The sequence below is a fragment of the Durio zibethinus genome, chromosome 6 (genome assembly GCF_047325235.1).
Source record: "Durio zibethinus cultivar Kanyao isolate XHJ-2024 chromosome 6, ASM4732523v1, whole genome shotgun sequence".
Lineage (NCBI taxonomy): Eukaryota > Viridiplantae > Streptophyta > Magnoliopsida > Malvales > Malvaceae > Durio > Durio zibethinus.
In genome coordinates this window covers 13,706,606-13,730,830 of record NC_143167.1, presented here as the reverse complement: position 1 = coordinate 13,730,830, position 24,225 = coordinate 13,706,606, and the positions used below count along the sequence as shown (strand labels likewise).

The window sequence follows — 24,225 nt, the reverse complement described above, 5'->3', positions numbered from 1 at the left end:
ACAAATTTACTTGATAAAATAGAGTTTCCCTCATCATTTAAAATTTAAGATTAATTGATTCCAACATGGGTAAGAGAATTACTAACCCACATTGTCTAACTTGGCAAGCTAGTGGATGATGAAGGCATATACAATGTGGGTTAAACAGTAATAAAAGTGACGAGTGAGTGTCCACGAGGATTGAGTTGCATAAAGGTATAAGTTACCAAATCGCAACCTCTCAACTATAGTTAGCTCAAACGAATTAAAAAGAATGATCTAACACCTAATTTAACTAAGGAAACATGTAAATTGCAAGTAATGACAGGCAAATAATGCTAAGTAAACAATTTAAAATAAAGCAAGAAATGAAACAATGTAATTGAACAATTACTCAAATGAAATCAAGACTAATCTAAGAATGCATGAAATAAGCAGCAATTGAAATGAAAATGAATTTAAATGCATGTAACAACAATCGGACATCAAAGGATCAAAGTAGAAAATTGAATGTAAGTAAAGCAATAAAAATGAAACTAAAAAGCATGAAACAAATATGAACATGACTTAAGCTCTAAGTGCATTAATGAAATGTATGTAAACAAATATGAAAATGATCTAATGAGCAAATGAAATCAATGCACGAAAAAGCAATAAAACCGAGACCAATGATTCAGAATTGAACATAGAATATTGAAACAGAATTTAAAATTGCATCAAGAGAAAATAAAGATCCAATCATCAAACATGAAAATGAACTCAAGAGAACTTAAGAACATGAAATATAACAAATAAGTTGCAAGATCAAATAAAAAAATCAACTTAAAACCAAAACTCAAAAACAGAGAAAATAGAACCAAACAGCCATCAAACTCAAAAATCATAATGAAATTGCATGAAATGTCAAGAAAATAAAGAAAAATCTCATCCAAATAGCCTCTTTTACAGAAGAAAAGAATTGCCTAGAGAGAATTACAATAATATCCTTGGCCAAAAATAATCCAAATTCCATATCTCTTTTAGCTTGTAAAAACAACACATACAGGCTGCCTTCGTTCTTGAGCTTGAATGCAATTTTCTTCCATTCCTTTCAATCTTCCTTTAGTTCAATGAAGTCTCTAAGCAATTTGAACGCTTTAATGTATGACTTAAACTCTTCTTAACATGCTTCGATGCATCTTTGACTAGCTCAAACTCTTGACTACTCGATTTCTCATCATGTCAACTATAGATTCGGTCATTTAGCACATTTAGCTCCAAACTGATTCAAAATCACTTCAAAATTATCCAACTTTGCCTCATTTTTCTTATTTTATTAAATTTTACCTATACACGAGAAATTTTGATAATTATGGATATATTTTCACGGATTTACTTAAGAATTAAGTAAAAATCACCATAAAATCATATGATAATTCTATAAAATTATGGAATTATCAATGTATTTTCTTTTTCTTCTTTCTTTTAAGATTTCATAGTAGTAACTCTATTATTTCTAGTTTCAACTATTCTAGCACAATCCATTACAACTGTCCATAAAATTCACAACAAACAATCTAATAGGATTCACTTAACATGAAGCAAAACTCATATTTATCTTAAAAGGGTAAGCCTAAACATTTGTAAGAACGGTGCATGGGATTTATTTAAAACTTATAGAAGCAAATGGAGGTTTTAATTCACAGACGTTGGAAGTTTCCTGCATAAAATACAATAGAAGACAGTTTGTTTATTTTAAAAAAATTAAAATACTTGCTTTGAAGTAGGCATTTTTCCTGGAAATTATTGTGAGTGAACGAAAGAAAAGAGAGGCATGCCAAACCCAAAATCTTGTATTTCAATTTAAAACTATTAATAGAATTATGGAGAATAACAAACAACAATGTTTCAATTATCAAAATAAAAAAAGAAGTTGCTGTGTGTATTCAAATAAAAGAAGGAGATTCTTTAAATCCAAGAATTTTTACTTGGGATTGAACGAGGATGGATCACAATTCTTTTAACAACAATACAGAAATTGCTGCTTGGACTTTTAAAAAATATTAAAAAAAAAAAAAAAAATACCATAAGCATGTGTTGGGATCTAAATATTAAATTTTTTAGAGCAACTATACTTCAATAACACCTTTTATTGAAACTCAGCGAGCCCAACCGGCCCTTGCTACTATTTTTTAGCATACGAAAAACTCAAAAAATTGTGTAATTCCCTCGAGAGACTATGTATCAGGCCTGGCCCTAGACACATGTAAGTAGCGATGGCCCAAGGGAGAGGAGGACCCAACGTCTAAAAGTAGTGTGGAATTCGCTGTTTAGTTTCCAGGACTCTAACCAAACCGAACCAAGCCCATCTTTAACCGTAGCACAGCCTCTTTCTTTTTGTTGTTATTGGTGCTGAAGAAAATCAGGTTCTCCTTCACATATATATGAAATTATAAAAAAAAAAAAAAAAATTTGTAGTGAATTGGGGTGGATTGCTTGTGGATCCATTGTTTTTCTTTTCGTTGAGATTACAAAAAAATTTGATTTGAAATATACAATCAGAATAAGCGCGATGGGTCTTAAGATATTTCTGGTGGTGGTGGTGGGTTTGGTTGCAGCAGCTCAGATATCATTGGCATCGACGGTGCCTGCTTTTCTATGGTCGCCGGAGTAAGTTTTTTTCTTTTCATTTTCGTAATTTTAATTTCATTGGATCAAATTTGTAATAATTGAAATTTTCTAGTCTTGTTTTTCTTCTTAAGAGGTGCAAATTGGGATCTCATTTCTTTGAAACATTTTTGTTGGTGCTTACAGCTTCTCTAGCGTTGAATTGAAGGAATCAGTAAATTATCAGGTCATGTCCCCCAAGGATCTAGCCAACTCTGTTATCTCTCAAGGGGGCTGGTCTCACTTACTTGTATTTTTCACTTTCTTTCCCTTCAATATTATATAACCATGGTCTTAAGTTTGCTAATTGCCTTGATTAATATCCACTTTCCTTTTTTGCTTTTAGTGCTCCGGGAGCCAACATGAGCACCGTGTTGATCTGGCCATTGTTTTTGTTGGTAGAGAGGTAATGTTCTTAATCTCTCATTAGTATCCCTTTTCATCAACAATCCTTGCATATAATTATCTAAATTAGCAGTTTTTCTTAATCGCCAAAAACAAAATAATAATAGTAATAGACAGCTTTTTTCAATTAATTGTTTATTTGATTTAAACTTTACTCAAATTGTGCAAAGTGAATAGCTTACTTCTTTTGATAGTGCAGTGGAATAGGTTTGCAATTTTCTTTTCACAAAATCAAGAATCAAATTGAACGAGTTAAAAACATTTATAGTGTTGGATGTTAGTTGAAACACTAAAAATCAATTTTGTTGATATTATCATGTTGTGATCTTGATAGAAATATGATTGTGATGGTAATGCTATTTTCAGCTTATAAATGTCTCATTTCAATACACTCACCCCTTACAAGCTCATGTAAATACATTTAGCCTATATAAGCTTTATTTATTTATCCTTTTCTTAAAGGAATTGAAATTGCATTTAGTTCACTGTTGCATTGTGATTAACTGCAATCCCTGCTAGCATTCATATCCATGCAACTTATATTAGTTCCTTCATTCCCTGTAGTTGCACTCTTCAGATGTTGCAGGAAACAAACATGTAGACCGTGCTCTTATGAACTTGCTTAAGGTAACAATAATTCACCTGATTGCAATTTTTTTTTCTTGTTTGTTAGATTTACTTCTTGTTGTTATTAATTAGATTAGATTCTACATTCGTGATTTTTTATTACTGATTCATACTGTCAAACAGGTCTCTTTTACCAGGTCCAATTTCTCAATGGCATTTCCATATGTTGCTCCCTCTGAGGAGGAGACAATGGAGAATTTATTGGTTTCTGGTTTTAAGGAAGCTTGTGGGCATGGTTTGGGAGTCAGTAATGTTGCATTTTCGGAATCGTGCTCTATAGAGGGTGGAGATTTCCAGAAACTTGGAAACTTGCATTCAATCAATGTAAGTTAACCTCAATAATTTTATTTTAAATGACTCATTACAATAGGTGGTGATCTGTGAAAGATTTTAGTGCCTTGTCTTCTTCATATTATTGATTCCTTCACAATTTTCTGACAAACAATAAACAGGATCATCTATTTTCAAGGATGGAAAAGAGAACAAAGGGGGAGACCGATTTGGTTGTCCTATGCCATGGAGGCACTCAATCAATGAAAGAGCTTAACCCACCATGCCCTGAGAGTATGATATATTAACATGTGTCTTATTTTATTGAAGACATATTAGTGTAAAATGTATTTATGTGATTTTTTTTTAATTTATTGTATAGGTGAGATTATGAATGAAGTTATCAGCGCTGTCGAGCAGTCTGGGGCAAAATATGCGGCTCTTTATGTTTCCGATCCTTTTATGTCTATCCACTATCCTGGTTACAGAGAGCTTGAAAGATTTCTTGCTGAAAGTGCTGCAGTGAATGCTTCAACCAATTCCAAAGGCTGTGATGAGGTTTGCAAGATAAAATCATCACTCCTAGAGGGAGTTTTAGTTGTAAGTCTTTGTCCTTGCCTCTACGCTTTTCTCTTACCTCTGTTTTAACTACAAGGTTTTTTTTTTTTTGTTATTTATATACTTTCTCTGTTTTAAATTGAATGTCAATCTTACTATTCTAGGATGTTTCAAAATAATGTTGATTTTCCCAAAATGGAAAACACTTTTTGTAATATTACTGTTCGTACTAACTTTATGTGGGTGCCTCTGGCTTTCACATCTTTTTATGGAAAGCTTTTACAACTTTTAAGGGCAATAGTTGTAAAGTAAAGAACAAAATACCTCATTCGTAAAACTTTGTCCCATTTTGGAAAGTGAACATTCAATTTGGAGTGAAGAGAGTACATACATACATAGATATACATATATATATGTATATATGTGTACACATATGTATAGATGTATACATATATATACATATGTATACATATGTGTACGCATATATACATATATATGTATATATATGTATGTATGTATATTTTCCACATTTCCCCCATTGTCACATAAGAGAACATGTTCTTTTCAACTCTATGTCAGATGTTAGTTTGTGTTGTGGCAATATTTATCTTAGTGATCATTTGCATAAGAAGACAGTTCATACTATGGAAATTTAATTTAAATAAATTTATTAATAGTTTATTGTATATTATAACAAACAAACGACTTGGTTATAGGACTGTGATTTGAACTTGTGCAAAATGCTTAATCAATATAAGCTTCTGCCAACCAAGCTAACTCTGGAATTTAATGCAGTTCGTTATTGAAAATTTACATCTACTCATTCCTTGAAACCAATTTAGGAAAAAAAGAAATTAAACAAGTAATACAAATGTTACCTGAACCCAGAAGCCCTAATACGATCCTTCCAAATGCTAAAAGACCAACTTCGAAACCAAGCACCTGCTTTCTTCTAAAGCACATCCCTCCCTGACCTCATTCTTCACCATTTCCTTCTAGACTCCAGTCTCCATTGATTCCTTCTCTATCCTCTGACCTCTATTCCTCTTTGCAGCCTGGTCTCATTTTGGTTCAAAAATTCACATAATCTCGTGTTTTTTTTCTTTTTGATAAATTACATGTTTCTTCTTTTATTTTTTTCCTTTTTTTTTTTGTTTTTTAAATTGGTCACTTATTTGTTGTATTCTTTGATTATTTTCTAATTAACCAATTTTTGTTATTTGGAGAGAAGTTGTTGAAAACTTTCTTTGATTTCTTTTTACATGAATTTAGCTTTGAAAGTTGAAACATTTTTATTCAGTGAGTTTTTTTCTTTTTCTTTTTTTTTAAATCTAAAGTATAAGTATTCTATCATTGTTATTCTATATTTTTTTTTTTTTTTTGTCTTGGAAAATCGGGTTTGGGTAGTTTGCAGGTATTAATATACATCTGGTCTGGTTACTAAAATTGATATTTTAGTCGAGTATTAATCAGGTTTGGATAAGGTACCTCAATAGCAGGTATTCTGCCCATTGCTATTCCTAGGTGTGCCAAGTTCTAGTCACTGCTGGTGCTTGCTTTGACCTCCTCCTTCTCTCTTCTTACCTTGTTTTTTTCCTCAAATAATTTATTCATTTCCTCTTGCCACTAAATATCAATAAATAAAAGACAAGTAAATAAGCATGGTTGAGAATGTTAAACTAGATTTGTTGGTCTAAAAGAAAAGATTAGGAATGAATGTGAATGTACAAGTTGTAGGTCGCATGCATTGAGGACTAAATGAGAAACTGTTTAAGGAGTTTGGGTATTTAATGAGATGACCAATAATGGCCCTCTTAGATGGTGGTGGATATCCATGTCAATAGGAGAGGAAAACCAAAGAGAACATGGATATAAATTGTAAGAAAGAACTGTCATACTAGGGTTATGATTTTATATAGGGCATAATGGTGGAATGTGATCCTTATAGCCAACCCTATATAGTGGAAAAGACCGAGTATGCTGTTTTTGTTGCTCTTTATGGCATTTAAATAATTCGTGATTTAACCAGATTGCTGAAATAGTCGTGCTAGTTGCTCTATTACCTGTAGTGACCAGTACTATGGCTGGGAAGAATTGGATCTTTATTATTTTGAATAGGGGAGAAGTGAACTGTTGAAATTCGAAATCAAAAGAACTAAAACCTATGTTGCATAAGTGAAGTGGGCAAAACTGTTTACCATAGCCTACTTGAATTATTATGCAACTAAAAATTTTCCTTTGGTCCACATCTCCAACTTAATGTGCTTTTCTTTTAGTTACTGTAAGCTATTGTATTACTTCATTTTGCTACTAATTAATTTTTTATAAAAAATAAATTTTAAAAAAATTCTCCTATCTGGTGTAATGGTAGGAGGAAGGGTAAGAGTGGTGTTGACTGCTGCTGCTGCTGCTTCTGATCTTTTGTTTGATTTAGTTTGTTTTTGTTATTATGAGTGTTATATGGATTTGAAAATGCATTCCTCTTTCTTTGTTGGTCTTTTCAGTCCTTCTGGTCTTATTGTTTGTTTTATGCATAAAAGTCTCACCACTGTGATATATATGGGCTTCTGATATGGCTTCATTACATGATTTTCAGGGAATTGTGTTGCTTTTAATTTTAATATCAGGCCTTTGCTGTATGATGGGCATTGACACTCCAACAAGATTTGAGGTGCCTCAAGACAATTGATTGGCTGTTTGGTGCAACCTAGCTTTATGTTAGCATTAAGGCTTTTGTCCCAGGGACTGGTGAAAGGTAATGCTTGTTACTTAGTTGCAATGGGCAGGAACGTTACACTGTAATATTTATTAACTTCTCAAGTTAATGTAATCATGTTGGTAATAACGAAGAATGATACTATTTTTTGAAAGTTAGTTTTGATTTTAATATTGTGTGGTTTGTTTAAGAATTCAAGATTGATGTCTTGTTTCAAATAGGACTTTGGTAAGTGGCTTTCACTTCATAGGGCTTGTTGACAATGTAATTACTGTCACTGTAACGAGAATGAGTGTCTGGAAGAGATGGTATTAGTCATTTGTCTGCCAATTTCTTCTAGTCTATCTTTTTATATATCGCAATTCATGCTACATCACTGTTTAAGTTGATGGGAAGAACCATATTATTTCCTAATTGGTCAAGTAGTTGTTTCTTCCAGACCAGTAAGTTGTCATTTTGAATGCATTATTCTGAGTACCATATCTGTTGTCTTCAATCCTTGATTTGGTTGTGTTTGATGGTCAATGTCTTCTACTAGCTAACAATGGCTCGTGGTCTTCATGAAGCTTAGGATTCAATTCATTGTATGCAGATGGCAGAAGCCATTCTTTTTCCCATTTTGATTGACTCGATGACTAAAACCTTAACCTTCACATTTAGCCCCCCTTGTTTAGCAGATGCTATAAAGAAACGTGGGAAAAAATCCCAACATCTCTGCCTTAATTCGTACTACTAGTATTGATTACCCTTTCATTTTCTTCACACACATCTCTGTCAATTGCTTTCGAGGTGTTTGCCTTCATTTTTACCTTACTCTTAAGCACTGGCTTTCCAATGTCTATATTATGTGGATATTTCTATTATTTCATTTTCATATTTTGCTGTTACTAGTTTTACCTATTCAGTTGTCTCTGATCTGCATTCCATCAGAGAAGTGAGCAACCATCTTTCAATTTCAAGCTGAGTGTTATATAAATATTTTAGCAAGGACATATGTAATTTATGTTTTTTAGTCTCATTGCATTTGTTTATTTGAAAGAGACCTTATATATCCGTATACATACACACATACATATATATATGTAAGGTAAAATTTTTAAGTGTTGGGAATCAAATTCCAATCTTGTAGAATTCTCTCTTTTAAAAAAAGTGGGTGAATTATTTGGTTAAACCTCAAGTTTAAAGTATTATATATATATTTCTTTTGAGAGAGAGAAATATAAGTGTTATACCTTTAAGTTGTTAAGAGAATGTGAGATTCTCAATCCATCTATTTTTCTGTCCTTTTTGGAGAAACTCTCATGCGAGATGGTAAGTATAATGAATGGTGCACACGAATAATATTTCTGCATTGCCCCTAATCCCTACTGTAATGCCTCCGCTAAAACCAATCACTCTCTTTTCACCTCTACTGTATGGTAATTGTATAAAGGTTAATTGTATAGATGCTTACATATTCGTATCAAAAACTTTGAATGCTGAGCAACGGCCTAGATGATCAGTTCACTTTTAGCCTTGATATATAAGCTTTTGGATTGCTGTCGGAGTTGTGTTTCTTTTACAGGAAGAGTTTTGATTGCTTTAGGGGTGTAGATGAATCAAATAGGAATGAATGCATATATAATATTTCTTTTTTGGTTTGTTTCATTTTAGGGATTTTCGGAATCAGTTTATATTTGGTAAAAAAATTATATACCTCGGTACATTTAAACAATTGGATGTTCAACATTGATTTTATTTAGTTCGTTTTAAGTTAAATGAATTCATTAGTAAACATTATAAGAATATATTTACGAATATATATAAATAAATGTGTTTATGAAAAATAAATAAATCATACTCAAACATATATTAAGATTAAGATAAAGGATAAACATGTAATGTTATTATTATTATTATAAACTAATGAATTTTAAATAATTATTAAAAAAAGTTTTTTGTAAACATAATTGAATTAAAAAAATTTATGTTTGTGTTTGATTTATTTAATAAGTAAACGTAAAAATACTGATTAAGATAATTTGTTAAGCTCTTACTTAGTGAGGGCTGTGGGTAATAGATGAACGGATGCTCTAACCTTTAAAGAGTAAGTGCATTTTATTATATTTAAGTAAATTTATAATTTAAAATATAATATGATTACATGATATGAATATGATATAATTTAAAATATTAATGATAATTATATATAAATTTAATAACATTATAAAAATAATATGTTTTTTATTTTTATGTTGTCATAAATTATAATATATAATTTTTATATAAAATACGATATAAATATATAAATTTTAATATTTTATACTATACAAATATATGAATTCAGCATATCTATTTTCATGGATCTAATTGTGACTCGAAGTGCAATGGTTTTAGATGGTGCACGCCCTTCGGGTCTTCCATCTTAAGTTTCGTGATTGATTGTGGTGGATGCTATTTTTTTAAGGACAAAGGACTTTGATTGCATGGGAGGATGTTATTTTCTTAAGTTTCACGATTGATTGTGCATAGAAACTGGATTCTTTCTTATATTAAAAAAACTATTTAATCCATCACTTGAGTTTTTAAATTCCACCTAAAACGTTATTAAGGTCATAATATATTAAAATAACTAATTAAAAAAGAAGTGGTACTTCTCACAGTTTTTTTTAACTTTGTTTATAAAGTTCAAAAACCTAAATATGTAGAGAATACTCTTTGCAATAACAAAATTATCCTATTCATCGTCTGTTGAGTTTTTAAATTTTATTAGCTTGTTAGTAAAGTAATATAATCATATATTTAAAAAAATTAATTAAAAAATAATATAATAATTTTTTAATTCTATTTATAGAGTTTAAAATTTTCAACGATGTATTGTAGACAATGAACTCTTCACATAAAATGCAAATGATAAGGGTTTTTTTTTTTTTTTTTTTTTTTTCATGCTTTCTCATATACTTTTGTGCTTCTTGTTTCGCAATCTTAATCTATTACTTTTCCCTTTGTAATGCTTTATTAACTCTTTATTTGTTTGGCTAAAAGCCTTAAATCACTGTTTGCTGTTCACAACTCAGACATATTTACTTTTTTAAAGTTAAATGTTAAACAAAAATTCTTTTAATTCTAGCGAATAAAATTTTTAAATTTAAGTGAATAATTTAAAGAACATGTCAATAGTCATGATTTGTTGATTTAATTTTAGTGACCAAAAATCAATCTTTGAACAATCTCAAGTGATAAAAATATTATTTAAATAAAAAATAATAACAGTCCTACGTGAATCTTGACTATTTCAAAATTAGGATGTTTATGGTCAAGAAAAATTTGTCAAATGTCTATTTGAAAGTCATCATCAGACCTATCAGAGGGTTTGAAGTTCGAGCCCGTCTGAAATATTTAAAAATAAAATCATTTTTATTTAATTTTAATTTTAATTTTATATTTAAATTTAAAATATATTTTTAATATTAATATTTAAATATTTTTTAATATCCTAATTTAAAAAAAAAAAAAAATCGAGCCTATCCAATCCGATGGATCAAACCTTGAACAAATATTTTCTAAGATCATCGGGCCTAGCTCAACCTATAGACAATTATAGTTATCATATGTGAAGGTTTAGTAGTTTACAAAGCATAAGCTAGCACTCAGCTCACCACATTAATATGTTTTGATGCTTGGATGAACTTGTTCATCAGTCACGTTTCCATAAATATCTGTTATGGGATGGCATTGCAATTAAAGTTGAGCAGGAGAACAGAAAGGGCCTTCTACCTTTCCAAAACACACTAGATTAGAAGTTAATGATTGCAAAAGATGCATTCTGTTTACCTAACGATTCATTGACCTTTTATTCCTTGCAACTATCAACATCTGTTAAAGTAAAATCCTTGGTTGATGTTCTTATCTTTATGAAACTGATAGCATAGGTGATATTTGCTAGTTGAGTTCGAGGTACGTAACTATAGATGTGTCGAACAAATGCATGTCAAGCAAATACCTCAGACAACGAACCTGTGCTTATTTTCACTAGAAATGAAGCTCAAGAACCATTAATACATCAACAAGAATAAAACGTACCTTAGAGATGATATTTCTTCTGTAGTGAATGCCGAAACAAGCCATTATAGATGCCATAGAACCGCCAAGGTCTCTCACAAATGATAAATGATGTTTTAGTGTCAATACCACGGCAGAGTAGACTTGATGCTGCAACCACCATTCTACCCTGTACATATAACACATCAAGAAGAATGAACATACCTTGAGATGTGTTGGGATTTGCCTTGAATCTCAAAATCCCACATCGAAAGTTAAGTGAGTTTGAGTTTATCTTGTATCCCACATCGAAATTTAGTAAAGGTATAAAGGGTTTCATATTTATAAATAAAATGTTTTGGTTTTGGTTTGGTAATCCTAGAGAGTTAGACACCAAGAGAATAGCTAAGTGAGTAGGCTATTAAAGGGTGTAATTGGGTTTTGGGTTAAGTTTTGAGTAAGGAGTTTTAGGAGACTTTTCTCATTCTGAAAGTCTCACAGTTGTAAAGATTTATTTGTTAGTGGATTGTGTTTGAAGTAGGCCATTTTGAGTTGGATCGAACCAAATATATTTATATGTTCTTATTATTGATTTGAGCTTGCTATTTTGTGTGTGGTTGCTGCACGTGGGTGTTATTTTTCCTAATAACTGATATCAGAGCAAGGTTCAAGGTTTAAGGTTTGTGGCCCAAAAGATCGTGAAGCAGAAGATGTCTGAAGAAGGTATGTCTATGCCTAAGTTTGAGATTCTGTGAAGATATCTGAAGAAGGTATGTCTGGTATGCCTATGCCTAAGTTTGAGATTTCGTTATTTGATGGAAAGAGTAATTTTATGTTATGGTAAAGTATGATTCAAGATCTGTTAGTACAACAAGGGTTGGATCAGACATTAGAGAGTAGTAAGCCTGAAGGAATGTCTGATGCTAATTGGAATAGGATTCAGAAGGAGGCTGTTAGTACTATTAGATTGGCGTTAACTCAAGAAGTAAAGTATAATGTGTTGACTGAGAGTATTTTGAAAAGTTTATGGGATAAGCTTGAAGGTATTTATGCTTCGAAGTCGTTGACTAATAGATTATGTTTAAAGATGGATCTGTATTCTCTGAAGATGGAAGAAGGTATGAGTCTTCATAATCACCTGAATGAGTTTAATAGATTGGTTTCTCAATTACTAGCGATTTCTGTTGATGAGTTAAAAGATGAAGAGAAGGCTTTAATTTTGCTGTCATCTTTGCCCAAGTCTTATAGGCCTTTAGTTCTGACTGTGCTAGTAGGCAAGTTTACTTTGAAGTTGGATGATGTGACTGTCCTATTACGTGAAAATGAAAGGTTTATGAGAGCTCAGAGCTTATCACCTAGGGGGAGTATACTAGCTGTAAAGGGTTTTGATCGAGGAAGGACTCAAAAGAGGATTGATGGATCAAGATGGAGATCTAAGTCAAGAGACAAATATTACATTGATGTAGAATGCTATTATTGTGGTGAGAAGGAACATATCCAAGTGCGCTGCAGGAAGCTGAGAAGGGATATGGTTGCTTTCAAAAGGGCGAATGATGAGAAGAAATCATATAAAAAAAAAAGTGATACTGCTACTATCATGTTTGACGATGATGATGTTGTTTTGACAACTTGTGTGGATGAGACTCAGACTTTGAAAAGTGATAAAGGTTGAGTTTTAGATTCAGCTGCTACAGTTCATGTTTGTAATGATAGGAGTTGCTTTGTGAAATTGGATGAGAATGAAAAGTATGGAGATATTGTGGTTGCTAACAAAGAAAAGGTACAGATTCAATGCATTGAGAGTGTTCACCTTAGATCTCACAATGGTGTTATTAGGACACTTCGTCATGTAAGGTATGTACCAAGTTGTCACTACAATTTGATTGCTTTTGGTGAGTTAGCTTCTCGGGGGTACACATATTATAGTAGTAATGATTGGTTAAAAGTGTATAAGAATGGTAGTGTGATTTTACAAGGGAATAGAGTCAATAATCATTTGTACATGTTTGATGGAGGCTCAATTACTGAGATGCCTGTGATAAAAAAAAAAAAAAGAAAGGTAAGCGTGTTAGCTTTGCAAATACTGTTAAAGTGTTTGGAGATTCAAGTCAAGAGAGGATTTGTTGGGATTTACCTTGAATCTCAGAATCCCACATCGAAAGTTAAGTGAGTTTGAGTTTATCTTGTATCCTACATCGGGAGTTTAGTAAAGGTATAAGGGGTTTCATATTTATAAATATGATGTTTTGGTTTTGGTTTGGTAATCTCAAAGAGTTATACACCAAGAGAATAGCTAAGTGAGTAGGCTATTAAAGGGTGTAATTGGGTTTTAGGTTAAGTTTTAAGTAAGGAGTTTTATGAGACTTTTCTCATTCTAAAAGTCTCACAGTTGTAAAGATTTATTTGTTAGTGGATTGTGTTTGAAGTAGGCCATTTTGAGTTAGGCCGAACCAAATATATTTGTATGTTCTTATTATTGATTTGAGCTTGCTATTTTGTGTGTGGTTGCTGCGCGTGGGTGTTATTTTTTTCAACAAGTGGTATCAGAGCGAGGTTCGAGGTTTAAGGTTTGTGAGCCCAAAAGATCGTGAAGCAGTGTTTGAAGATATCTGAAAAAGGTATGTTTGGTATGCCTATGTCTAAGTTTAAGATTCCATGAAGATGTTTGAAGAAGATATGTCTGGTATACCTATGCCTAAGTTTGAGATTCCGTTATTTGATGGAAAGAGTAATTTTATGTTATGGTAAAGTACGATTCAATATCTATTAGTACAATAAGGGTTGGATCAGGCATTAGAGAGTAGTAAGCCTGAGGGAATGTTTGATGCTAATTGGAATAGGATTCAGAAGGAGGCTGTTAGTACTATTAGATTAGCGTTAACTCCAGAAATAAAGTACAGTGTGTTGATTGAGAGTACTCCGAAAAGTTTATGGGATAAGCTTGAAGGTATTTATGCTTCGAAGTCGTTGACTAATAGATTATGTTTAAAGATGGATCTGTATTCTCTGAAGATGGAAGAAGGTATGAGTCTTCATAATCACCTGAATGAGTTTAATAGATTGGTTTCTCAATTGCTAGCGATTTCTGTTGATGAGTTAAAAGATGAAGAGAAAGCTTTAATTTTGCTGTCATCTTTGCCTAAGTCTTATAAACCTTTAGTTCAGACTGTGTTGGTAGGCAAGTCTACTTTGAAATTGGATGATGTGACTGCCCCGTTGTGTGAAAATGAAAGGTTTATGAAAGCTCAGAGCTCATCACCTAAGGGGAGTACACTAGCTGTAAAGGGTTTTGATTGAGGGAGGACTCAAAAGAGGATTGATGGATCAAGATAGAGATATAAATCAAGAGACAGAGATTACAGTGATGTAGAATGCTATTATTGAGGTGAGAAGGGATATATCCAAGTGCGCTGCAGGAAGCTGAGAAGGGATATGGCTACTTTCAAAAGAGTGAATAATGAGAAGAAATCATATGAAGAAAAGAGTGATACTGCTGCTGTCGTGTCTGATGATGATGATGTTATTTTGACAACTGGTATGGATGAGACTCAGACTTTGAAAAGTGATAAAGGTTGGGTTTTAGATTTAGCTGCTACAGTTCATGTTTGCAATGATAAGAGTTGCTTTGTGGAATCGGATGAGAATGAAAAGTATGGAGATATTGTGGTTGCTAACAAAAAAAAAGGTACAGATTCAAGGCATTGGGAGTGTTCGCCTTAGATCTCACAATGGTGTTATTAGGACACTTCATCATATAAGGTATGTACCAAGTTGTCACTACAATTTAATTGTTTTTGGTGAGTTAGCTTCTCGGGGTACACATATTATGGTAGTAATGATTGGTTAAAAGTGTACAAAAATGGTAGTGTGATTCTACAAGGGAATAGGGTCAATAATCATTTGTATATGTTTGATGGAGGCTCAGTTGCTGAGATGCTAGTGATGAAAGAAAAGAAGAAAGGCAAGCATGTTAGCTTTGCAAATACTGTTAAAGTGTTTGGAGATTCAAGTCAAGGGAGGATTTGTTGGGATTTACCTTGAATCTCAGAATCCCACATCGAAAGTTAAGTGAGTTTGAGTTTGTCTTGTATCCTACATCAGGAGTTTAGTAAATATATAAGGGGTTTCATATTTATAAATATGATGTTTTGATTTTGGTTTGGTAATCCCAGAGAGTTAGACACCAAGAGAATAGCTAAGTGAGTAGGCTATTAAAAGGTATAACTGGGTTTAGGGTTAAATTTTGAGTAAAGAGTTTTAGGAGATTTTTTAATTCTAAAAGTCTCACAGTTGTAAAGATTTATTTATTAGTGGATTATGTTTGAAGTAGGCCATTTTGAGTTAAGCCGAACCAAATATATTTGTATGTTCTTATTTTTTATTTGAGCTTGCTATTTTGTGTGTGGTTGCTGCGCGTGGGTGTTATTTTTCCCAACAAGATATGTTCATTGTAATATTTTCTCTCAAGGATTCAACATTTCCTAAACAACAAACATGGACGCAAGAAACCAGTACGGCCTGAACCTATATGTAATGATCTAAAAATGATAAAAAATTATGTCAATGTGAAATGCCAAGAACAGACCAAGATATTTCTTCATCCTGTAGGTAAATTTTGCTGCTTATTCTGTATATGAACCCTAAGCAATTCTATATATCAAAAAGTTACAGAAACCAATTTTTGAAACCAGTGCCCGTGATTATTTTTAGGTGAAACGAATGGAATTTTTTATTTGAAAAAGAATTCAAATTACAGCAGCTATAAACTTTATACATCAACCAACAAACAATCCTAGCAACAGTAGCAAAATTGCAGCAATAACTGAACATCAATTCTCTCCTACTCTAATAACTCCTATCTACGAGCAAAATTTCCTAAATACAAAATGAACCAGTGTCAATGTAAGAAATGAGGCCATTTTATCTAATTAAACGGATAGAGCACATTTTTTAAAGAATAGTCTTCTGTGAATGTGCCCAACAATGAGGAAATATCATCATCAACACAAAAGTCAGGAACCGCCATGAACTTAACAGCATCATTTGCATTAGCCACTGGAGAACCATAGAGAAGCACCGGAGGAAAAGTCCCCAAATCACTTAATTCAGCTGATGATCCAAGGCATTGGCTCTAGGGAACACAGGAGCTAGTAGCAACAGTGAAGCAGGCCTCTATAGGCAAATCAGTAGAAGAGACTGCCTCAACAAAGTTGATTCCATCATCATCACTACAGCCCTCATTATTAAACATGATGTTCTCCGTGAAAGCAGTGAGCATTAGTGAAACACTACCATCAACTAAAAGTTGGGAAGCGTCCATGCATATAGGAGTCTCGTTTGCATCAAAAATCACTGAAGGAGAGGCCTCAGTATGACTTGGTTCAGCTGATGGTCCAAGACATTGGCTCTGTGGAAAGCAGACATCGGTAGCAGTTGTGAAGGCTGGTGTAGTAGGCATGTCAATGGAAGATACTGCCTCAACAAAGTTGACTTCATCATCATCACTCCAGTCCTCTCTAAATGGTGCTCCATATTGGGCACCGTTTCTATGTTCTGGACCGTCCTTGCAGACGATAACACAAAGAACACAAGCATCCTGTACAACTCCCTGGTCAGCTAGATCCTTATCTTCCAGTCTGTATTCGTGCATAACCCAATCTGTTCGCACTCCTCTGGGGCTTTCCCTCTATGAAAAACCAAAGTTCTAATCATCCCCACAACTTTGTCATTGTGACGAATAGGTCTGTCATTCCCAGTGGTCTTCCAATACCCATAGTCGGTGGCACGATTAAAACTACTCCCTATGCCATATTTCCTCTCCATGGGACAGAAAAAAAACCACTTGAAATTCCCAGTAATCTTTGGAAGAGACTTCTGTGGTAGATCCCATGGAGCATACTTATATATATACACTTCAGAAATAGCTTCAAAATTAGAAAGCTTCTTCCTCAAAACTTTTCTCTTCAAATAGTAATTAACCAATTCAATATCCGTGGGATGAAATCGAAATCCGGGACCCAACTTTTTCCTCATTAGTTAAAAACACAAAGAAATTATATGTCCCAAAGCAACCAATCACAATGATATACTCGCCAGTAGAGAACAAAATAGAGAAAAAGAAATCAAAGAATGCAGAATAAAAAATGTGTTAAATACGGTGTCTGAATAAGATGATCTAGGGAGAACACCACAGCTTTGCCTTGACCGGTTCAATAAACCACCAAATAAAAATTGGGCGTTTCTGCAGAGACGAACAAACATTAGGCATGTAAAACAAACCCTGTTTGGAACATCATTAGGTTTTCCCATCTCATATAATATCACAATTAACACAAATTTAGAATTAAAAAACCCCAAAATCAAAATTAACCCTAACTCACAGAAAAAAAAAAAATAAAACAAGAGTTCAAATCAAAGATTGAAAATAAAGAATATGCAGTAGAATTAAGAAACTATAACCAGAAAAAGCGAAAACCCAAACTAGGTATGATAGACAAAGAAGAAAGGAGAAGCAAACAGCGAGAGAAAGAGAAAAGATGCAAACCAAATCTGAAAGACTCACCTGATTTTTTTTTTTTTTTTTCTTGAAGATGACTGAGCTGAAAATTTGTGCCAAGGAAAACAGAGGAGCACCTCTTTTCTATAAAGGCGCTAAAACTAGTCACAAAGTAGGCGTTGCGCCTTTCGTGGACGCGCTATCTCTTTTTACTTCTAAATTATAGAAAAATATTTAATATAATATTTAAATTTAATTTTTTTTAATTTAATATTTATATTATTAATAATATAATATTTACTTTTAATATAATTAATTTAAAATAATAATACGTGAGGTACAAATAATTTTCAAAAATTTATATTAATTAATAAATTTTTAATTTAAATATTACATTAAAAAATTTTAAAATTTTAATATAATATTAAATATTTTATCATAATTGAAAGGCTATTTGTATTATCATTAACTTTTTTTTATTTGTTAATAGACTTTACAAATTTATTCTTACTAGTATTACTATTTTATTACATTAATTAACTTTTGAAATTCAAAATGTTAAAAATGCAATTAAATTTTAAGAAAAATATTATTAACTTTTTTAAAAAAGTTTTTATTGAGTTAGTCATAAATTTTTTATTTTTAAATTAACCTAACAAAAAGCATAAAAGTCAATTTTACAAACTTTTTAAAATTTTGGTGAAAAATAAAAATTGTCCTTTTATAACATCACTTAGAGTTGAGTAAGTCAATGTAGATGAAAATATATTGTTAATTTTATAAAGTCAATGTCTATTGAAATGCATAAATAATACCAAATAAAGGTTGGAGAGTTTGAATGATTTATCTAAAGTAAAATTCTAGTAATACGAACTAAATTTGGAGGAAATTGTATGTTTACTATCACTACCATTAACAGATTATGCTCCATCCTATATACAAAAAATAAAATTATAAATTATAAAAACCTCACAAAATCACATATAATAACCCAAATAAACCAAACACTAATCACCCCCAAGAAAACGAGTCCTAATTGTGAGATTTGAGAAGCACAAAAGACCACGCAAAACCGATCAGATTGCATCACCACCAGTCCATTAGCATTAGCATGCCATCACAATTTACCTCATCCTTTGCTAAGTAATCTGCCATGTCATTTGATTCCAAAAAAAAAAAAGAAAATCATGCCGTAAACTTACTCCACCATCTTCATATGATTTTATTTTATTTTATTTATAAATCGACCATATAGTTAAAACTGATAAAATTTATTTGAATTTAAGAATTCATTCAAATTTAAATTTGATTCTACTTAATTTGATTTTAAAAAATAATTAACAATAAAAATTCACCTAATTCAAACTCCAAATAATTTAAAATAATTGAAATTAAATTTATTTATATTTAAAACTTAATAATTTGATTCTGCGATAATTCTAATGCCACACTCAAAGGATTCAAACTCTAAATAATTTGAACCTAAAAATACAAGTTACCTGAACAAAACGTGACCCAACTGGTCCTATTGGTACCTCTACTTACAGTCCTATTAATCTAAGCATAGCACCCAGTCTGAGCTCTGATAATATCCTCTTAATACTTCCAATCCTAAATAACAGTAGCCTATACCTTTGTAATACATATTTATTTATTCTCTAATGTTTCATTAATATTATCAAGTCTTAAATGTAAGATGACATTAAAAGATGCTTTATGATTTGCACGCGGAACTCATGATTACAAAATATTTACTATTTACAAAATTTTTCTTTTTATTTGTTTTCAATTCCTATTTGTTTATTGAGAAAGTTATTTGTGTAAACTATGTTTTGTTTTTTTTTTTTTTTTATAAGTGGTTTATTCATTATTGAAGCAGTAAAACTACTACAAAGGTATAAATACAAACTTATTATCTTTGGTTCTTTTTTTTTTTTATAAGTGCGTTTGATCTCTAATTTATCTTTGTTTGTTTTAATTTTTATGAAAAATATCATAAAACTCAATATATGGGTAAAGTTTTTACTAACCAGCTGAACATTTTAAAATCAAGTAAATCACGCCGAAAAACTGTTTGGATTTGACGCCACTAAATAGAAAAAATTTTAGAAAGAAAATTGAGGGTGCTATTGGGTTTTTTGAAACTCTAAGGGTTAAATTTACAATTTATGCTGCATTTAAATCAATAACCCTTCCCCTCCGTTTCATTACTCTCCCTCCCTCCCTCCCTCCCTCCCTCCCTCCCCTGGTTTTCCTTGCTTCCCTTTCTCATTTTTCCTTCATTCTCTTTCTCCCTTCTCCAAATGCAGTAGCTACTTCATCAAACAGAAAATTTTCAATTAACCCAAAAAAATGCAAATAATAACTAGGAAACCCATAAATTTGTTCCTCAAAATGTACATTAGAAAACCCAAAAACAAAACCAAAAGAAAAGAAATAAGATTTCATTAACAAAGCCATCAGTTTTACCGCCGTCGAGCCTAGGCCGATTGGCCTCAGAAGAATCAGATGTCGTTGCATCATTATCCTCCGCATCAGGTCTAAACCAGAGTCGAGTGGCATGTCGACAAGGGGTGGGGCTAAAAATCTCAAGCTTGATCGGAGGGGACAGGGCTGGGTGCAGCCGTGACGTCAGGTGAAGGGCTCAACAATTTTAGTGATTATGGAGAGTGATAGGGCTTAGGAAGTAGAAATGCAGTGGGAGAAACTGAGAAATCACGTGAAGGTAATTTTTGTATCGAAATGAAATTCCTCATTGTGTCCTGTGTAAGAAAAATCATTCATGAACTACTGTTCCCATTACATTTGGCTGGGAACTTGATGGTGGTGGTGACTAAGGATATAGTTCTGTATTGCATTCTACTTGGAATTAGAAGGTTTACATTTTAGATATGCTTTCTGAGATAGTGTAGACCAGATATTGCCGCCCATGATGGGTATCAACTAATATTAGAAAAGGAAATTTAGATATGCTTTCGTTGTTTGATCTGATCTGATTCATTTGGTTGTAAGATTGATGTCTGATTTAATTCCTTTGTTTTGTTTGCGGTTCAAGGCTAATGAGATCACTGACATCATGAAAGATTTTGATGAACCAGGCCACCTTGCCCTTACAGCTTACACGTTGGTGGCACAAAGTATATGGTCATCCGGGGTGAGCCTGGTGCTGTCATTCGTGGAAAAAAGGTGATGCTTTATTAGTAAACACATATCTTTTGACTTTTATAGGCCAAACAGAGTCTAGGATGTTATATATATACGTTAGGTTGTTGCTCCTTGATTAGCTACCTAAGTGAAGCCTAGCTACCAGAACAGACATGCATGAGTTGAACTTGGCAACTGTCATCTGCTTGAATTTGATAGACAATTTGGTCAATTCTTACTCTCCTTTCCACGTCTAGTATAAATTATTAATATGATATGGCTATATCGCTTATCTATTCTATGTTTTTAGGGTCTGCTTGATTCCATTGTTTATTTGAAATTGGTAGGGAGTATGTGTTTGTGAATCCTGCTAGAATCTCACTACCATGTTTGATTTGATGTAGGGGGTATTTTTTGGGGATCCTTGCTTGCTACGTAACTCTGGCAAACTGCTGTTGCTTTGAAATGTTATCAAACATTAAATTCCTTCTCAGTTTTTTGCTTTCTTTGTATTCTGAAATTAATCCTTTCCTTCTTTTGTGGCAGCATTAACTATCATCGTTGTGAAGCTTTAAAAACTTGTGTGGAATGCCTGGTGTCATGTTGCTTTGAAATTTGAAAAGGTTGTCAGCGAACATGTGTACACTAAGAATACGATTATTTCCAACAAATATTTTGTTTAGAACATACTTCTCTATACAAGTTTAGAATGGGTGTATTAAGGTTTCAGTTGTAAAGTTTATGCGTTTTCTACATTCAGCGTGTAGGTCTATGTATTTACTTGTATACTCATTTGTACAACTAATGTATTTAGATATTTCATAATATTTAATTAATGAATATGAATTAAATTTACGGAAAGTAATTAGTTATTTAATCTCATCATATATTTCCTTAAAATTCATTTTTTGAAAATCTTAATCTCTATTTTTATATTCTATATTGACATGTATAAAATAATGTAAGAAGTTTTGTAAGTAAAATAATTATTTATTTTAATTATAAATATTTTCATCTATTATTAAGTATTTACCATATTTCATTTTTATGAATTTTTTTACTTTAATTTTATTTGTTTCATATATTTTTATTTATTATTTATGAATTTAATTAATTTTCATATTAAAAAATTTTAAGACTTTTTTAATATTTTGGTAAAGTTAATAAAAACCTATTAACCTTAAAATTTTATTTATAAATTTATTTAATTCTAATTTAAAAATTTCTAAGACTTCATTACTACTTTGATGAATTTTATAAAATTCTCATCACTTTAAAATTTTATTTTAAAATTTTACTTTATTTTTTACATAAAATTAAACTATTTTTGAAAAAATTAGCATGCATTCATTTGGGTAAGCCAAACATGGCCGTTTGGAAGATCTCACCCATAAAAATGGTGGATAAATTTTTTATTTCTATTGAAAATTTTTTGACCCACACTATCAAAAATAAACAAAAAACATTTTTCATGAAAAAGTGATAAATTGAATACCATTGAGTCTCATTACAACTTTCCATGTAATTAAAATTAGAATTCAAATATCAAAATTAAAAATCTAATAAATATCTAGTTCATAATAAATTTAAACAGCCGTCAATATTTGAATTTCTTTTAGATTATTTTAATCCATTATAATTTTATATAAATATATAAAAGCCAAGACTTTAACGAAAAAAGAAAAAAAATCTAATATTGATTATCAATTCTTTTAACATGTGGACGGTCATTTATTATTTTGATTTGTTGTAAATTTTATCTCTTATAAATATGTAAAACCCAAAACTTTTAACAAAAAAGAAAAAAAATCTAATGTAGATAATCTATTCTTTTGACATATGGAGGATCTTGAACAATCATCATATGTACTGTATTAATTATTTTGATTTGATTTCATATAAATTTTATTAATTTAAAATATATTTATTTTGACTATATTTATTTTCTTATATATATATATATATATGTATCAAATATTATTGTCTTTTATAATTACGTTATAATTCAATTATCTTAAATCACTTTTAAATAAATTCAATTCTTAATTTTAAATACTAAACATGAATCCTATAAATAAGAAATATACTTTAAAAGCATTGATTATTTGATATTTATAATTTTAATATTTAATTAAGAAATAATTTATGTCATATAATGCTAAGAACTCAAACCTAAAATAAAAGGGCTAATTAATTGCAAACATATTTTTTGTATATTTTTTTCTATATAAGTATTAATTACAATCACAAATATTTACCAACATAATTACTATTTCAAAATGTATTCTCTAGTAACCCATTATAATTACTCCACATAAATTACTCTAAATTAATTTATAAGATGCTATATAATTGTTATTATAAATAGAGAATCATGTAAGATAACAATGTTAGGAGGCTACTCTCCAAAAATACCAATTTGAGATTAGGTAAATTTTTTTCATACAATTATATTAATTTTTTATGACAATGAATTATGTTGATTTTGATTTTTTTTCATTGTTATATTTTCGTCAAGTTCCATTATTTTTTTAGTTTCTCAACTATTATTAACAATAATGTTAAATATTGATCACCAAGATTTTATTATTATTATTTTTTTTTACTTTTGTGTTCATATATGTTTTCCTTTTTTCACATTTGGTAGTTGGTATTATTTCTCTTTTATTCACTCAATATTTTTATGAAAAAATATAATTTTCATTAATATCAAGAAGCATGAGTCTAGAAATCAAGCTCAAAAAGTGATCTCAACCAAGTATGTTGGTTGCTAATCTCGCACTCAATTTTAGTCATATGGTGTGTCAAAAAGTAAACAATTCTTTTGGTATGAATAAACTGATAAGATGCAATATAAATAAACTGACGAGATAAAGTTAAATTCAGCATATAAAAATCTATATTTCATTATATGCATAATCTACCTTTGTGATTCTAGAAATAATTATTAATAAATCACTTTCCATTATGAGGAAATTAAAATCATTATCACATTGATGATGGTCACATTTAATAATATAAATAATTTTATTTTGATTACAAAAGGGATCAAAATTGTAAAATTAACTACCATTTCTCTTCAATTTTGTTTTGATTAATATTACAATTATATATCCTACTTTTCTTTTCTATGTTAGTTTCTATTTCTTTCTTGGTTTAATTAGCTTGAATTGCGCGTATTGTTACTTTATTGGTTTTTAACATGTTATTGTCCAAAACTTGATCTATTGCTTAATTATCTTTTATTGATCTAATTTTTTTCATTAAAATAACACAAATATACAATCAACTATAAGCAAAAAATGGTTTCATGTACAGTTCATACTTTTTATAGTTTTGAGAGTTTTTTGAAAATCAAAACTAT

The 24,225-nt window shown here is 30.9% G+C and overlaps 1 protein-coding gene, 1 long non-coding RNA gene and 1 pseudogene across 4 annotated transcripts; 2 read left to right on the top strand and 1 right to left on the bottom strand.

Annotated features, from left to right (window-relative positions):
• The first annotated feature begins 2,299 nt into the window (after positions 1-2,299).
• LOC111286029 (uncharacterized) lies at positions 2,300-7,572 on the top strand. The gene is made up of 8 exons (XM_022875792.2): positions 2,300-2,628; positions 2,773-2,875; positions 2,972-3,031; positions 3,595-3,657; positions 3,781-3,981; positions 4,110-4,221; positions 4,310-4,527; positions 7,082-7,572. The coding sequence occupies exons 1-8, from the start codon at positions 2,531-2,533 to the stop codon at positions 7,172-7,174; spliced, it is 948 nt and encodes a 315-aa protein (XP_022731527.2). The 5' UTR covers positions 2,300-2,530; the 3' UTR covers positions 7,175-7,572.
• An 8,636-nt stretch (positions 7,573-16,208) lies between these two features.
• Positions 16,209-17,396, bottom strand: LOC111285713 (NAC domain-containing protein 82 pseudogene; annotated as a pseudogene).
• A 2,548-nt stretch (positions 17,397-19,944) lies between these two features.
• LOC149518436 (uncharacterized) lies at positions 19,945-21,711 on the top strand. 3 transcript variants are annotated; one of them, XR_016343330.1, is made up of 3 exons: positions 19,945-20,442; positions 20,816-20,903; positions 21,408-21,711. It is a non-coding gene; the product is annotated as an uncharacterized LOC149518436 (long non-coding RNA). The 3 variants fall into 3 exon arrangements; XR_016343327.1 differs by having other exon boundaries at positions 20,773-20,903; XR_016343329.1 differs by having other exon boundaries at positions 20,816-21,711.
• Positions 21,712-24,225: the final 2,514 nt, after the last annotated feature.